Source organism: Castor canadensis, chromosome 17 (assembly GCF_047511655.1).
Source record: "Castor canadensis chromosome 17, mCasCan1.hap1v2, whole genome shotgun sequence".
NCBI classification, from domain to species: Eukaryota; Metazoa; Chordata; class Mammalia; order Rodentia; family Castoridae; genus Castor; species Castor canadensis.
Genome location: NC_133402.1, coordinates 20144291 through 20161788, shown reverse-complemented (window position 1 = coordinate 20161788; position 17498 = coordinate 20144291). Strand labels below are relative to the sequence as shown.

Below are 17498 nucleotides of genomic sequence, written 5' to 3'. Positions count from 1 at the left end.
GATCACAAGTTTGAGGCCAGCCTGGGCTACATAACCAGACCCCCTCTCCAAAACAACAACAACCATGCTGGTGATATATCACCAACCATTGTATCATCATCATTGGTGTGGTATCCATCATGCATCAATTTTCCAAGCAGATGACATAGATTTTATTAACATGATTTGATCACAATGAGAAATCAACAGATTGTCAGATGAAGTTTTAAGGCTTGAGTCCGAGGCTGACCTTTGGAGGCATGTTGCTCAGACTTCCAATATAGAAGGTACAATCAAGTAGTAAGTGAAAATGAGATCCACCAACTGCAAACCATCATCAGCTTGATGATGATGGAACTTGAATAGAATAGAAGCCAGGAGATTGTTGGTCATCAACTTCAAATGTCAGAATTATAGAAACAGAAATTGCTAGACGTCAGCCATAGACACCAGGAAAACCTAACAACTATGGGAAGAGTTAGAAAACAGGTTACAGTAAGAGGGCTAAGAAGGTGGACTCAACGGATTTCTCTAAAATTGAAGAGATGCCAAAAACTATTTAAGTTCTAAGAGCCAAAAAAAGCAGAGTCTACTCTCAAAATTGAAGAACTTAAAGATAACAGTTGAAGACTTAAATAAACAATTATCTTCTGCAGGAAAATTACAGCTATTAAACATGGGAGCAAGAACTGATGATCCATGTGGAAGAGAGACAGAATAGAATGTGAACGTTTGAACTTACAGCCTATGTGATGGAGCAAAGCGATACTGTGACAGAAGAGGAAAGAAGGGTAAAACTTAAGGGAGGGGAAAGGGTTAAGGGGGAGAGACAGTGGGGGTGATGTAGCTAATGTACAATATAAGCCTAATTGGAATTGTCAATATGAATCCCCCCTGTAAAATGAATATATCCTAATAAAAAATTATATTAAAAAAAACTTAAGGGAAGTTCAGAGCATCCAGCAGCATTCTATAAAGAAAAAATGAAAATTTACAGCAAAGCATAGAATAAAAAGACAGAAGTCTTGCATACATGAAAGAAAAATGACCTGAAAGAAGGACTGAAATGAGTCAGGGAAGAGCAGAGTGCAGTGGCACCTATGGCTGATCTTGAAATGCTAGCCATGATCTAGACACAACTAAATGGCAGACATATCTACAAGACAATGGGTCTCAACTGAATGTAATCGAAGATGGACTCGGAGAAAAACATTCACAAAAGATCATTAAAGATCAAAAGCAGGGTAAGTGCATTTACTTCAGTCCTTATAAGAAAAGAAACAGGCAATGAGTGATCTTAAATACTAGCATGAGCAAATAATGATCACAAGTACCCATCTTTTTTCAGGGAACGATGAGAAAATTAAGAATTTTCTAGTATCTGGGCATGGTGGTTCATGCTGCTAATCCCAGCACTCTGGGTTGAGGCAGGAGGATGGTGAGTTCAAGGCCATCCTAGGGAGACTTGCTTTTTTTAAAAAAATTGCAAGACTCTAGAACAGATCAAAATCTAGATGCAGGCTGGGTGCTGGTGGCTCATGCCTGTACTCCTAGCTACTCAGGAGGCAGAGATCAGAAGGATATCAGTCCAAAGCCAGCTCCAGGCAAATAGTTTTGAAGGCCTTATCTCAAAAAAACCCATCACAAAAAAAGGGGCTGGCGGAGTGGTTCAGGAGGTAAGAGCGTCTGTGCACTGAGTTCAAACCCCAGTGCCACGAAAAAAAAATCCAGATGCAGGAAAAAAGACAAGATAGTCAAACAGATTCTGATGTTTTTCAAGTAGAAAAAGTTAGTGTGTGGATGTAGAAAATGGAAGTGAAAAGTTTATCTAAAAATGAAACTAAAAGATTAGTAAAAGGAAGAAAAGAACAAGAATTCAATTGTTCACGTCAGAGATTCAACTTCTTATGGGTCAGCTGTCCACAGATGATGAGCTTGGTAACTCAACTCTTCCAGCAGAAAGATTTAAAGGTATGAGGTCTTCACACTCCTTAGTTTCATCTGTGCCCAACCACGATACACACCTTCAGCAGCAACTGCAAACATGTGCTCTGGAAAGATAACAAAACATAAGCTGCTTGAAGAAGGCTAGCAAAAACAGCTATCTAAAAAGAGAGCCATGTGTGGTGCAGCTCCCTGTCATCCCAGCTATGTGGAAGGTACAGGTAGGAGGATCAAGATCAGAGGATGGACCCAGAAGAAAAAGCAAGAGGCTTCCTGAAAAATAACCTAAAAGCAAAGAGGGCTAGAGGTATGGCTTAAGTGGTAGAGTGCCTGCCTAGCAAGCTCAAGCTCCTGAGTTTAAAACCCCAGTACAGCCAACACACACACACACACACACACACACACACACACACACACACACACACACACACACACACATATATGGGGGCATATACATATATGTATAAAATTTATAAATATGTATATTGTGTGTACGTGTGTGTGTGTGTGTGTGTGGTGTGTGTGTATCCAGCATGAGACAGTTCAACTTCAAGAACTTTGACAGGTTCAGTCACCCATTCTAATTGACATCATAATTGAATGCTACACATGAACTGTACTGACTTGATCCAAAATAATGAAGGCAATAAAATCAGACTCAAAACTTTGGTGCAGAATTGCCCCAAATTTCAATACAGCTTTGCAAGACCAAGGAGCTAAGAAAATCACTACAGCAAAAAAAAAAAAAAATGATGCAACCATTAGGAACTTCTAGAACATAATTGGAGACTAACCTGATTGCTGCCATCTTGGAACTAGAAGGAAAAGAAAATGAACAAGTGCATTCAGAAATTAAGCAGCGAAAGGAGGAGCAAGATGTTTCCCAAAGGTACTCAAGGGAAAAGACCTTATCATCAAAGCCAACAGTGGCCCATTACATTCTCTAAGGGAAATCTCATTAAGGAAGTGAATGAAAATGAGCTTTTGAGGCAGGCAGTGAGAAACCTGAGTTCAGAAATGGATATGCATAAACAAAAACAGGGCAATGAAAAGATAGTAGAGACGTTCAGGGCAGACAGAATATCAAACACTACAAGAGACAAACATGAAGATTTCTAAGATACCAAAGGAAAAAGTTTGAAGGCTGTTCCATGAAGTAGGAGCAACTACTGAAAGAAAAAGAACAAGGAAATACTGGGAGTTACACTGACTTTTAACTGCAGTGAAGACTGACAAAACAGTTTCAACAGGAGAGAAATCAAGTCATGCTGGGAAGCTGACTTGCAGTAAAAACTAAGTGTGGTCTCCCAACAGAGAGATGAGGTGGTATTACAGTTTTTTGTCTCCAAGGAGCAAGAAAAGCAGTTTGCTCTATCCTTGTCTGAATGGGAAGAAAAAGTAGAAAACCTATAAGGAAAAATGTTATCATCAGAAGAACATGTATGGAAAGTGAGTGCCACCTTGGACCTGAAGGAAGAGCAGAACTTCAAAATCAAAGTCAGGTCTGACAGGAAGTACTGGTTGATGTACAAAAGAAGCCCATGAACTTCTCACATAGCATGGAAGGAAAAGTGGACAAAGTCTTAGTGAGAAACCATGTCCTTGGTTACCTTCAAACACCACAACGTGAACAGGAAGCCTTACAACTAATGAGAAGAATGCTGGATGTCAGGGAGGAAATGAAGCGATTGTTTCATGAAGACCAATTGGTGCTCCTAGGTGGGAGGGCGGATACACAAGTGTCCTGGCACACCTCTGAAGCCAGCCAGCAATCTGAGCTTCATAATTGTTTTTCAGAGCTTTTTATTAAATTTCCAGAAATAGAATCTCTTTACTCCACCAGCAAGACTTTCTCCTTGTGATAAGAAGTGTTTACTAAGCTCCGTGCCAGTTGCTCACGCCTGTAATCCTAGCTACTCTGGAAGCAGAGATCAAAAGGATCATGGTTCAAACTCAGCCTGGACAAATAGTTTGTAAGACCCTATCTTGAAAAAACACTTCACAATAAAGGGCTGGTGGAGTGGCTCAAGATGTAGGACCTGAGTTCAAACCCCAGTACTGGTAGGGCTGGGCGTCTGCTTTTTTTTTTTCTTCTTCTTTTTTTTGTTTTGTTTCTCTTTTTTTTTTTTAAGGGCATCTGTTTTTAAGTGCTATTTCAGATGGTTTGCCTACATACATATCTTTTCCTGATGTCACCTGGCAAGAGTGCTGGAGTTGTGTTGAAAGGTCTTTTGAAGCAATAGAAGATTCTCAAGTTAGAGACATTTAAAGAAACCCAAGCTACTGTGTATGTACTGCATCACAAAGTGGTCTTTGGAAAAAAATCAGTTTTTAATGTCCTTAAGTTTAATAAAATATTTTTAATGATTTTTTTAAAAATCACCTTTTAAGGACTGTAAAGGTATTCACCAAACTTAAAAACAGTGGTTGTTTCTTGGGAGAGTCAGTGTAGGTAAGATAGGAGACTTGGCCAAAGAAAGGATCCTTCAAGCAGAGCTGTCATGCTTTCAGGCTTTATGGGGAGCAGGTATTTGTGTAAAACATTAACTTGTGTTACCATTCAGTAATTATAAAATATGTGAGTACACACTGAAAGATGAGGAACAGCACAAAAATGCAAGTTGCATATATAAAAAAGAAACTTAGACAAAAGAGTCTAAGTTCCACTCCCTTTTCTATTGCCTGGACTTTTGTGTCAATCTTTTCCTTTCAGATCTTTTGGAAATATATGTATATATATAAAACAGCATCTTCATTCATTAATTCCATCTGCCTTTGTTTTTGGTGCTTCCAGTCTCTCCAGGTTTCCTTCCTAACTTCAGACCCTTCCTTCCCAGTCTTTATTGTAGCTTCTTTTTCTGATCACTTCTGAACATTCTCCAAGGTACTATCTTCAGCTAACAGGATCTTCTTACTTTCTCTCCGTGGTCTCAGGGAAAGGTCATCCACTCCAATGATTTAATTTTTCACTGGTATGCCAAGAACATGTGAATGTGTATGCCAAGTCTTAACCTTCTCCTGACTTCACACTAGTTTAGTTATTGTCTCATAAATGCTTCTCTCAGAATGTCCACAGGCCCCTCAGAAGCAACATGACCAAAAGGGAACTTACTCTTTCGCATCAAGGGCTGGGAGCTCAAGCAAGTGGTACAGCTCTTGCCTAGCAAGCACAAAGCTCTAAGTTCAAATCCCAGTACAAAAAAGATTCTCACTTCATCCAAGAAAGAGGTCTTAGAACCATGATTGATACTCTATCTCCCTCTCTTTCTCTTCCTCTAGCCCCAACACTTGCTGGCTAACCAACAACTGAATATATCTTTTTGTTTTGTTGTTTCTGCTGTTGTTTTTGGCATTATTGGATCTGAACTGACTGAATATTTCTTAATCCATGCCTTTCTTTTCTCTTTCCACTGCTCTGTGCTCTCTCTTCTCTCCTCTCCTCTCCCCTCCCCTCCCTTCTCTCTCTCTCTCTCTCTCTCTCTCTCTCTCTCTCTCTGAGTGGTACTAGGGATCAAACTCCAGGGCCTCATGTCCTACTTAGCTCTCTCTCTTCTTTTTTCTTCATGGATTGAACTCAGTGCCTCACACTTGCTAGGTAGGTGCTCTACCACTTGAATCACTCTGCCAGTCCTTTATTGTGTTGGGTATTTTCAAGATAGGGTCTCATGAACTATTTGCCCAAGCTGGCTTCAAATCGCATTCCTCCTGATCTCTGTCTCCCAAGTAGCTTGAGCCCCAGTGGCCCGCCCCCACCATATCTCTTGTGTCAGACTATGCATTAGATTCCTTACTGATCTGGCTGGTTCTTTTCTTGGTCTCCCTTAAATCCACTGTTCACCCTGCCATAGGAATGAACTTTCTAAGATGAAAACCTAACAGTGTTACTTCTCTGTTTTAAATCATTTCAGAATTCCCACTGCCTAGATGCCAAACTCCGCCCACCCCCATTGGCAGTGCTGGGGATTCAACCTAACCTTGCTTTATAGCCTTGCTTTTCCCAAGTCATCCACATACAGGCCCTCCTCCAGCCACATGCTACTTTTTGCAAGCCTCAAACAGATTTTACCCAGATAGCTTAAGACTATGAGCCTCATCATATCAAGATAAGGCCTCAAAAAAGTTCAGATCAGAAGTGTTTTATTTACTTCTTCATCCCATTGATACAGGAAGGATCCAATCTACGATCCTAAACTATAGTTCTGGGGATGACTGAACACAGGGCAGATGGAATTGACAGCAGTGTATTAGTCACATATACTCATAGTCTAGGGGAGGAGCACACTGCACAACACGCAGAGATTCTACCTGGGAACTGAATGAAAAAGCAGAGGCTGTGAGAGAGAGAATTTGTAGTAACAAGAGGGTGTAACCTGGTTCCCACAGGTGGGTGGGGTTGGCTTATTTGAATAGTTTTGTGGGCTGGAAGGGAACTAAAGCCTACTATGTAGGGATAAACTGTGCCTGGTCCTTGTGGTAAGGAGGACTGTTTGGCTAGAGGATCTCATTTATGGGAGCAGAGAGAAAAGGAATTTGTAGTTCACATTTGAGGCCCTCTTGATTTCACCAGATGTCAGAATGACACTTAGTGTTCATATCAGGCCTAATACCACAATTAGTCCACAATAGACTCTTTGATGACTTGACATCATCTGAAACTTTGATTATGATTGAGCTTTGCAGGGAGTAAGAAACCCACTAGATCCTTAGCCAGGGGAGGGAGGAGGACGTGGGCATAAAAACATGAACACTGGGCTGGCAGAGTGGCTCAAGTGGTAGAGTACCTGCCTAGCAAACAAGAGGCCTTATGTTTAAACCCAGTACTGCCAAACAAAGATGAACTTTCAAGATTTCCCCCTTTATGGCCTAAACAGGTAATGAAGGGACTTTAGGGACCTGTGTGGCATTGTAGGGATTGTGTCCCCTCAGGGACTATGGCTAATCAAGGTTTTTAAGAATGGTGAAAGGAAAAGTTATGGAAGTAAGGGTCATCTTCACTTGTCATTTTGTGACTTAAAGGAATGCTTTGGGGAACCCATATATCTCTCAATTAAACCAGCCGCTTATGGCACAGACGAGAGGGGGAAGTTCCATGGAATGCTTCCCCTAAGAGCCTGGTATTTGTATTCTGAGAAGCAAAATGAGTGCTTTGGTAGATAAGGAGTGTCATGGGAAGGTCTTGTGTTATGGCTGTATGGTATGTAGTGACAGCTGTTTTCCTGGTTTATATTTTTGCAAGACATTATCCATGATTTTTACCCCAAAGGAGATAACTCTAGACAATGACCCAACAGTTTGTGAAAAATATGCAGATGCTGGTTGGCTGGGGTATTTTTATGGTCTGAATGTTTGTGTACCCTCCCCTCCCCTAAACTGAAATGTTGAGATCCTAAGTCCCAAGGTAAAGAGATTTGGGGAGATGATTAGGTTATATGGACAGCAACAAAACTATGGCCTTGAAAAAGAAGAACCTGAGGAGACCCCCTTCTCCTTCCATCACCAGGACCCAGTGAGAAAGCAGAAAGTAGTCCATTGAGCCAGAAAGTAGTCCTTCACCAGACACTGAATGTGCTGTGACTTCCTAGCCTCCTGAACAGTGAGAAATAAATTTGTTGCTTATAAACCACCAAGTTTAAGGTGATAGGACTAAGACAGGCATTCAGTGCTAAGATGACTGCCTGAAGATTAGTCAATTGTGCTGACCTTTGGGCCCCTTTTTATTGGGGATATGCTGGATAAAGAGGAAAAACAGCAACATTGCACTGAGCTCTTTCAAGTAAGATGGTCGAATTGGCCTCCATAAAGTGTAGAAACTCTCACGGGGTGATGTTTACTGAGTTGATCTCCAGATTTCCCAGTGGTCTGAGGGAGGGATGACTTCTCCAGTACCAGGCCATTTGACTAGAGACTGAAGACACTGAAGGTCACCCTCATCTGCAGGCAGGATATGCCAGAGAGTCCAGGTTTGGTTCCAAACTGTAGCAAGGTCTTGGCAGCCATGCTGATCTTGTGCAGTGCTGCCTCCATGAACCAAGAGCTAGCGGGCATCTGGGTATGGATGATCATAAGCTCAGGGACTGTGAGATCCTTTATTTCCAGAAGAGTCCAGAGTATGGAAAGCAATTGCTACTCTAATGGCTACAGTGCAGGTCCAAGGAAGGTTGTTTCTTGCATCAGAAGCTCTAAGAATACTCTCTCTACAACAAAATTAGAAATAAGGGCAAAATAGTTTCTGCTGGGTATTGGGGGGGGAGAGGAAGGGGGCAGAGTGGGTGGTAAGGGAGGGGGTGAGGGCAGGGGGGAGAAATGAACCAAGCCTTGTATGCACATATGAATAATAAAAGAAAAATGAAAAAAAAAAAAGAAGCTCTAAGACATCTTAATCATCATGGTCATCTAGAAACTCCAGGAAGCATGAGTGGAGATCACTTCAGGATTCTCTGATAGCAGTAACAGGAATGCCTGTTGATCTTAATCTGGACAAATTCTATAGCCTTTTGTTGGAGGGGACCCTTCCCAAGGTAGGCTAATTTGCAAGGAATAGCATAAATGTGTTTAAGTAAAATTTATAAGCAAGGAATATATTACCTCCAGAACCCAAAAAAGGACTAAAAGATCATGGACTTGTATGTCTTTAATAAGAGTGTCCACCCCAAAAAACATTTTCGAAGGCAGATGTCATAAAAGTAATCCCATACCTCCACTCCCACAGAAAGAGGGAAGCAGTTAGGATCCTGCCTGCAAAGACTGTGTGTAATGGCAGAGCTGTTTAGTTCCCCTTGGGGTCACAAGGTCAAACTCTACTGTGTCCCTATGGAGGTGAAGGCAAATTGTGGCTGAGTGGTCATTGGAACAGGCAGAGCATATTAACCAAATCTAGACACTATGGGATTTACACTTTGCACTACGTGCTGTTGACACTTGTAATCCATGGAACGAGTACACTACCAGCCTGGGACACTGTACCTATTCAATACTTTGCATTCCTCTCTTTGCACCCTATAACAATATTTTACCACATACATATGTGTCCCTAAACATTAGTTTTACTTGATTTGAACTCTGTAAATATCTTTCTTTTTTCTTTTTCTTGCGGTACTGGGGCTTGAACACAAGGCCTTCACCTTGACTCACTCCACCAGTCCACAAAAATACGTGAAAGGTTTTTTGAGATAGGGTCTTGAGACCTATTTGCCCAGGCTGGCTTCGAACCGCAATCCTCCTGATCTCTGCCTCCTGAGTAGATAGGATTACAGGTGTAAGCCACCGTAAAAATATCTTTCTTTCACTGAACATTCATTGTTTCTGAAATTCAGTCATTGATACTTGTTTATTTGGTACCTCCAGTTCATTTTCATCGTTCCATAGTTTTTAATTATATCAGGTTTCCACACACTACCTTCCTTCACATCATTTCAAAGGCGATTATGTGTGCAAAACCCTTAACACAGGACAGGGCACAGTGTCAGCACCCCTTAATATTTGTTAAATTGTTGAATGACACTGAACACGGACTTAAAATAACAACTACTCTTGTTTCTTCTGGCTGAATTCTCTGCTGTTTACGACACTGTTAAAGATCCTGTTAGTTCTTCTGTCCTGAATTAATTTATAGAATTTTGTTACTAGCGAGAAGAAAGCCTGTAGCCTCCTAAAGCACCTAAGACTACACTTCCCAGAAAGTGTTGCGGCGCCCTTAGGTCATTTTTTCAGTTTCCTGGCTCTCTTCTCAAACTTCCGGGTTATATGGGAGGAGTCAAAACGATTCTTCCAATGAGCAGCTCTGCGATCTGACGGGGCGGGGAAATGCCCAATGAGTGTCAGGATAGAGACGCCAATCAGCTGGGGAAGGTTGCTGGGGCTGCGCTGGGGCGGCGTCATTGAGAAGCGCCAGAGGACCCGGTGGTACCCAGCCCCTCGGTCCTGTCTTGTCCGTGTGGCTTGCTCCTTTCCCTGGCGCTTGTTGACCCCGCTTCCATGTCCCTGGTGGTCACAGCACCCCAGAACCTTCACGCCCATGGCCACTAGCCGGAGGGAGCCCCCTTTCGCCTCTTCCTCCACGTCGAGCTGCGACGTGGACGACGAGGGCGTGCGCGGCACCTGCGAGGATGCTTCTCTGTGCAAGAGGTGCGTGCGGGGAGCAGGGTTAGGGGCCGGCTCTGGGAGTCCCGGGCCTGGCGGGGAGGTGGACCTGTGTCCAAGGAATACGCTCGGACGCCTGAAAGAGATGCCACACCCAGCTCGAGCGATCCTGGCTTTACACTTGGGAAGTGCACTGGGCAGGGCTCCGTTTATTGAGCTCCTCCTGTGAGCCACAGTGAGTGGGATTGTGGCTCTGAACGAGGCAGAGGTGGTCTTGGCCTTCTTGGAGGTAAAGTCTCGCTAGAAAGACAGACATGTTGCAGATAGTAATCGCAGCCTTGATGGTAATGAAGAGAAGTGCAGATTTTCCCTCCTTTGTAAGTTATGTTTTATTGGGGATTGTCACCTTCCTTATTGTGCACCTGAAACTCAAGCCCATGAGGAAGAGACCATCTGTCCTGCGCCTCACCGCGTTTGTTTACAGAACCAGTACCACATTCAGTATTAGTGGTGTGGTAGCAGGTGGTGGTGGGCATTGCCAACGCAGGTATGCTTTGGAGAGAGAAAACATGAGGCTTGCGTAGTTCCTTATTTCAGCAAATTTATTGGGAGATTACATTGTGCCAGGCCCTTGCTTTGGTGGTGGGGTTGGTGGGGTTTCAGCGATTGAGAATGTATGATTAACAAGAAAGGCTTGGTGTGGGACATCCTAGAACTTACAGCCTGACTGGAGAAGACGGACAGGAAACAAATAGTTACGAGATACATAATTATAATTTTGTGTTGAGCTCTGGGAGGTTCATTGTGCCAATAAAGTTTGTAATTTAAATAGTGATGTTTAAGCTGAGAAGAAAAGACTTAAAAGATAGGTATGTAGGAGAGTGTTCAGGCAGAACAAGGGAGGACTCTGAACTATTGGAGCAACTAAAAGAATGCTGTGGAGATAGAAGTAGGGGCGGGGCATGGCGTGATTGCAGTGTGGAGAATACCAAAGTTTTGGATGAAATCTTGCATATTTTATAGGTTCTTGGAGACATTGTGTTTCAGAGCATCAACTCAGGAGCCAGACTTTCCTAATTCCAAGCTGTGTAAACTTGGGTGCCTCAGTATTTTATCTGTAAAACGGGGGTGAAATTAATGCTCACTTTTCTAGGTGTTTTTGAAGATTCAATAGTGTTTAGTATTAGGAGAGCACTTCCATGTAGTAAGTGTTAGTGGTGGTTGGCTAAATAAATAAAGACATTCATAAGTAGTAAAGACTTGGAGGCGGTGCCTGGTGAAATTTGTGGACTTACAGGGTTTATATTTCTCCAGCTTCCGGTTACTATTGATCATTGATCTGTAACTGTTTGTTGAACCAGAAATGTTATCTCATATCTCCTGTCATCTGCTAAAAGAATCTGTAGTGCTATCACAAGTTTCAGAGAGAAAGGGCTGGCGATGTGGCTCACGTAGTACAGCGCTTACCCAGCAAGCATAGGCCCTGAGTTCAAACCCCAGTGCTGCCAAAACAAAAACAAAAAAAAAGTAGTCATTAGGGTCAGGATAATTTGATATTTTTGGTAATATTTTTGCATACTTGTTTTCTGAAAAGTAAATGAGTTATAAAATAGTTCCAACACAAAGAACAGAGAAAGAGTATAACTAGAACATGCCTTTTTGTGACTTGAGTATTTCAACTCTTGTCTGCCTCAGTTGCCAATGCTTTCTGCATCTACAAACCGCTAGACAGCATAGAGGAAGGTTTATTTGGGAATGCATAGAAGGTAAAGTAGCAGTTCCCAACCTGAACTGCATGTCTGCATAGGCTGTGGGGCTTTTTAATTTAATTTAATTTTTAAATATAGATGCATAGGCCCATGAATAAGAATCTTCTGGGATAAGTCCTGGGTTGTAAAGACCACCTTTGTTCACCATCTGGTGCATTTCATCAAAGCTTTTTTGCCCTGGGTTTTCCCTTGTCTGGAAAAACTTAGGCCAAGAGACTGTGAGAATCCATACATTAATTTTCTTTTTTTCAATACTGGGGCTTGAACTCAGGGCCTTTGCCTTGAGCCACTCCACCAGTCCTTTTTTGTGATGGGATTTTTTTTTTTTTATGGAATGCTTCACGAATTTGCGTGTCATCCTTGCGCAGGGGCCATGCTAATTTTCCCTGTATCGTTCCAGTTTTAGTAGATGTGCTGCCGAAGTGAGCACGTGATGGGATTTTTTTGAGATAGGGTCTCGAGAACTATTTGCTCAGGCTGGTTCGAACCACTATGCTCCTGATGTCTTTCTCCCTCCTGAGTAGCTAGGATTACAGGTGTGAGCCACCGGCACCCAGCTCCGCAAGTTAATTTTTAAGATATATTGCAGAATTCAGTGTCTTTCAGTTTCTATGATACTGTGAGCATCTTCATTGTAACATATTACATTTGTAAATCTTATTAAAAATCATGATATTACATAGGATTTCTTGTGAGACTTATGGTTCACTTATGAACTAAGGCTCTAGTTGGCCTCCTGGGTTCCCTCAGTCCTTATCTTTCCCAGTCTGTATGTCACAGCCAAGCCGCAGGTTTGTAAAAGGCCCACCTGATCATGTCACGCTCTAGCTTAATGACTTCCTATTGCTGTTCAAAAGCAGACCTCACCTGGTCCCCGCCCTGTCTGCTCTGTCCTGCAACCACAGCATCACTTCATACCTCTCTACCCTGCCCTGTGCCACCCTTCCTTAGCCATCGAGCATACTGTTCCTTCTGCCTCAAATGCTTTTCCCCACCTTCCTTGACTGCATGTCGGTTCATAGAATAATGGTTCATTATCCAGCATTCTTTATTGAGTGCCTGCTCCATTTATGGAAGCACTGTTCTAGATACTGCTGATGCAGAAGTGAACAAACTAAGTGGATCCCTTGTGGACCATTGATGGCAGTGGCAGAAAGAGCCAGAAAACAAGCCAAACACCTGATGTGGCTGATGGCAGGATGCAGTAGGTATTTTAGAAGGGGGCATTGAGGGAAGGCCTTACTGATAAGGTAAATGCAGAGGAAACACTTGTAGGAAGTGAGGGGGTAAGCCCTGTGCATATCTGGTAACACTGTCCCAGGCAGAGAACAGAGAGTATAAAGGCCCTGAGGCTGGAGCTGGCTGGACCTGTTCCAGGAGCCTGAGTGAGTGAGAGAAGAAAGGTTTAGGGGACAAGTGGTGAATGCAGAGGTTGCAGGCCTCACAGGGGGACTGCAACCTCCTTTGGAGGATTTTGAATCGGAGAGTGAGTGGGCTTCCCAGGACCAGTGTGGTTTCTCTATTGAGAACAGACTGTGGGGACCTGGGGGAGCCAGGAAATTTCTCCTGGTAGTGCTGAGAATATCCCAAGTGAGAGATGCTGGTGCTTGGAGCAAGATGGCAGTGGGGAATGTGCTGAGAGTCCTTCAGTCCGGAGGCATTGACAAGGTGGAGCTGATAGAACTTGAGCAGATGGATGTGGGGTGAGATGGCTCAGCTCAGGTGTGGCTTCTTAAAAACCCAGTTCTGACACCCACAGATCTGCCTCTGTTAAGTGTTCTCTTAGCATTCTATGTGTCTTCTTTGTAGTCAGCAGCCCAGATATAACTCATAAATTAATTATTTAATGTTGTCTCTCCTGTGAGAATAAACTACACAGAGTGAGGACTATACCTACTTTTGAATCCTGTGCATTGTAGGCACACAGTGAATATTCATCAGATGAAGAACTGAATGCAAATGTTCAAGTTTATATTTCCTGGTGAGGCCTTAAAATTCTAATTTTCTGGTTTACTGATTTTGAGTGCCCTATATCAGGGCTTGTAAGCTGAAATTTCATTGTGAAAATTATAGAACTCAATCTGACTTCTCAACGGAATTGAAACATGTCCCCCTCGACATGGAAGCAAGTTAGAGGGTCAGCTGTAGGTGAAGTCAGATTTTTCCTGAAGGTGTAGGCCCAGGGCCTTTCCAGCAGCACACTGATTGCATCTTCATAACTCTGCGCCAGAGAGCGAGGTAGAGATTTCCATCTGAAATATTTTCAAGGCAGGTTCTGTTTTCCATACCCAGAGAAGATGTCACCTTAGAACATTCTGATGAAGAGAAATGAGCTGCAAAACTTGCCCATGGGTAGAGTTAAGTGAATCACAGAGAATTCTTCCTTCTCTTCCTCCTTTTCTTGTGGTACTAGAATTTGAACTCAGAGCCTAGCGCTTAATTAGCATGCGCACTACCTCTTGAGCCAAACCCCAGCCCATTTTGCTTTAGTAAATTTTCAGATAGGATCTCTGGATGCCTTGAACTGTGATCCTCCTATTTTTGCCTCCCTCATACCGTACCACCACACCCAGCTTATTGACTGAAATGGAGTCTGGCTAATGGGGTCTATCCTGATCTCCACCTCCAGACTGTGTAGTATTAGAAGTCTGAGTCACTGCACCTGGCCCCTTTCATAATTTTTTTTTTAAGGAACAAATTCAATTTTGAAAAATACCTGCTACAGATAATGATTTTAGATCTAGAGCATTAGTACCACACCATGTTTTCTCTTAGAAACTTAACTTTTAAATGACAATAGTGAGTACTTTCCCCCTTTTGGTACCGTTATGTGAACATTTTGTACATGTTGTTTCACGTAGATCTGCTTGATTCTTTTTTAATGGCTGTGCAGTGTTCCACAGTGTGGTTGTACCTTTACTGTTCCTCTCTTGTCCATATTTAAGTGGTTCTGGTTTTGCCATTGAAGTCATATTGTGGTCAGCATTTTCCATGTGTTTGATTATTCCTGTGAGAGAGATTTCCAGAGGGATGTTTCTGCGAAGTTGACCCAGAAAGAGGACCATTCCCACCCATCCTGAAGAAGATGAAAATCACGGAATATTCTCAGTTTCTCAGTTTATAATACCTTTTTAATTTGTAGTTGGTAATAGTTGTTATTTTTAATTTTTTTTTTGGCAGTACTGCAGGTGCTCTACCACTTGAACCACTCCACCATTACTTATTTTTAATTTCATCACTAGTCAAGCTGCTCATTTTTAGTCTGTACACTCATTGATTTACTCATTTTTAGTCTGTACACTCACGTGTACTCTTTTCATATCATTTCCTATTGAGTTTTGTCTTTTTTCTTTGACTTTATTATTTTTGGGGGCAGTTTTGGGGTTTGAGCTCAGGGCCTCACACTTGGTAGGCAGTTGCTCTACCACTTGAGCTACTCCTTCAGCCCTTTTTTTGTGTTGGATATTTTCTGAATATGGTCTTTGTAACTATTTGCCTGGGCTGGCCTTGAACTGCAATCCTCCTGATCTCTGACTCTTGAGTAGCTAAGATTACAGGCATGAGCTGTGGGTTCCCTTTTGATTATTTATATTTTTATTTGTGTGTCTCAGGCATACTAGGTAAGTACTGTACTACTGAGCAACATCCCCAGACTTGGTCATTTGTACTTTTATCATTGACTGTGAAAATTGTCAGTATTAGGGACTATAATGCTTTACCTCTGTATTTGTTGCAGTTTTTCGGTAAAGCTGATGCATGTCCTTCAGTTTAACTAGTTGCATGCATTTCATAGTAAAAAAAAGTTGTAAATCTTTGTGGTGCAAAATCTGACGATCATTACCTTTTAGGTTGAGGGTTTGAGTAATCCTTAGACCATTCCCAGTAACACTAACAGTTCCTTTTAACACCTTTGTGGTTTTTGCTTTTCTGTTAGGTCACTCATCTCTGTATATTGTAAGGTTGCAATGTTAATTTTGCCTACAATCTTTATCTATCTTTGCATATTGATTTGAAACATCATTTATAGACTAACTTCTTATATGAACTGTGACAGCAATGTGTACATTCTTGACTTGCAGTTAAAATCGCTTTTGCTTATTTTGATGACTGAAATCATTGCCTCAAGAGTTACTTAGTAGAACATTAAGTCAGGGCTCCCATAGCTTATTTTTCAGGACAAGGATAGGTTAGTAACAGGAAATATAAGAATTTTCTTGTGGCTCTCGAACCAGTGGCTTAAGTCTGTAATCCAAGCTACTTGGAAGACTGAGATCTGGAGGATCACAGTTCAGGGCTGGCCTGTGTGAAAAGTTTGCTAGACCCCATCTCAATTGGGGTGCTGGGTGTGGTGGCTGTCTATCATTCCAGCTAAGGCAGGAAGAATAAATAGGATTGCAGTCCAGAACAGCTTAGACAAACGTGAGACCCTGTTTCAAAATTAACCAGAGGAAAAAAGGCTTCAGGTGTAGTTCAAATGGTAGAGAGCCTGCCTAGCAAGTTTCCAAACTCTGAGTTCAAACCCCAGTAATGCCAAAAAAAAAAAAAAAAAAACCCCAAACTTTCCTCATCCATGCTAAAGGAAGGATACTAGCAAAAGAGTTTGTCTTGTGTCCGTCCGTTTCCATCAAGGAAACAGTATCTTTTCAGGAAGTCCTACCAAGTAGGCTTCTCATTGACCAGGGCTAGGATCCAGTGTGGCAAGAATTTTTAATAGGGCAGATTGATGTCTCAAACAAAATTGGGCTCCTCTTAGGAAGAAGAAAGGTGCTGAAGTCTGGCTGTATCCCTCCAAATTCATGTGTTGAAAACTTAATTCCTGATGCAGCAGTGTCGGTTGGTAAGGGCTTTTGGGAAGTGGTTAGGTCATGAGGTCTCTGCCCTCATGAGTGGATTAATGTCACAATAAAAAAAGCTGACAGGAATGGAGTTGCTCCTTCTTTTTCTTCCCTCTTCTGCTGCCAGGTGAAGATGCAACAAGAAGGCCTATTCCAGATACCAAGCCTTGATCTTGGATATCCGAGCTTCTAGAACTATGAGGAAATAAATTTCTATTGTTTATAAATTACTCAATCTCAGGTATTTTACAATAGCAGCACAAGACATACTATGACATAAGGGGAACTTGGAATGGCTGCTACATCCTCCTTTTCTTTTTTTTCCTTCAGAATCTCTCCAGGTTATTCAAGAAAGGGAGATGGGGCAGGAGGTAATTTATGTAGAATAAAATGCTCAGATTTTCATGGTTCATTTTGATGACTGATGTTAACTCTGTCTACCACCATCCAAAATAAGAAATAAACTCAGAAAGTTCTCTCATATCTCTTTCTAGTAAGTCTCCTTCTACCAACCTATTCACCATCCTCTGACTTGAGCTACTATAGATTAGATTTGCCTGTTGTTGAATATCACATAAATGGAATGTATTTTTATTCAACACATTCTTGAGGTTTATTTGTGTTGTGCGTGTTGTCAAAGATAAAGCCAGATAATAAAGTAGCATTGACAGACTTGGATCAGCAATAGCTCTTGGAGTTTAGTCTAATTCAATCAGCACAAATTGAGCTGAACTTAAATTTGAATAGAGGTGTTTGGGTATTTTAGGGACTAATGAGGAGATAGGGAAGTGTTCAGGGGCTCAGTAAGGTTGGGGTAGTGAAAAGCCACAAAAAAAAGTGGAAGGCAGAGTTGGTCACCTGGTCCTACCTGGGTTTGCTATCTGCGCTTATA

The 17498-nt window shown here is 42.0% G+C and overlaps 1 protein-coding gene and 1 non-coding gene across 2 annotated transcripts in view; one reads left to right on the top strand and one right to left on the bottom strand.

The window, feature by feature from the left end:
- The first annotated feature begins 9751 nt into the window (after positions 1-9751).
- Positions 9752-17498, top strand: part of Lcmt1 (leucine carboxyl methyltransferase 1) — a 50034-nt gene continuing 42287 nt past the window's right edge. Inside the window, exon 1 of the mRNA XM_020184657.2 lies at positions 9752-10047. Coding sequence (XP_020040246.1) covers positions 9938-10047 — 110 coding nt within the window. The 5' untranslated portion in view covers positions 9752-9937. The remainder of the gene's footprint in view (positions 10048-17498) is intronic.
- On the bottom strand, positions 12095-12201 carry LOC141418649 (U6 spliceosomal RNA). The gene has a single exon (XR_012443316.1). It is a non-coding gene; the product is annotated as a U6 spliceosomal RNA (small nuclear RNA).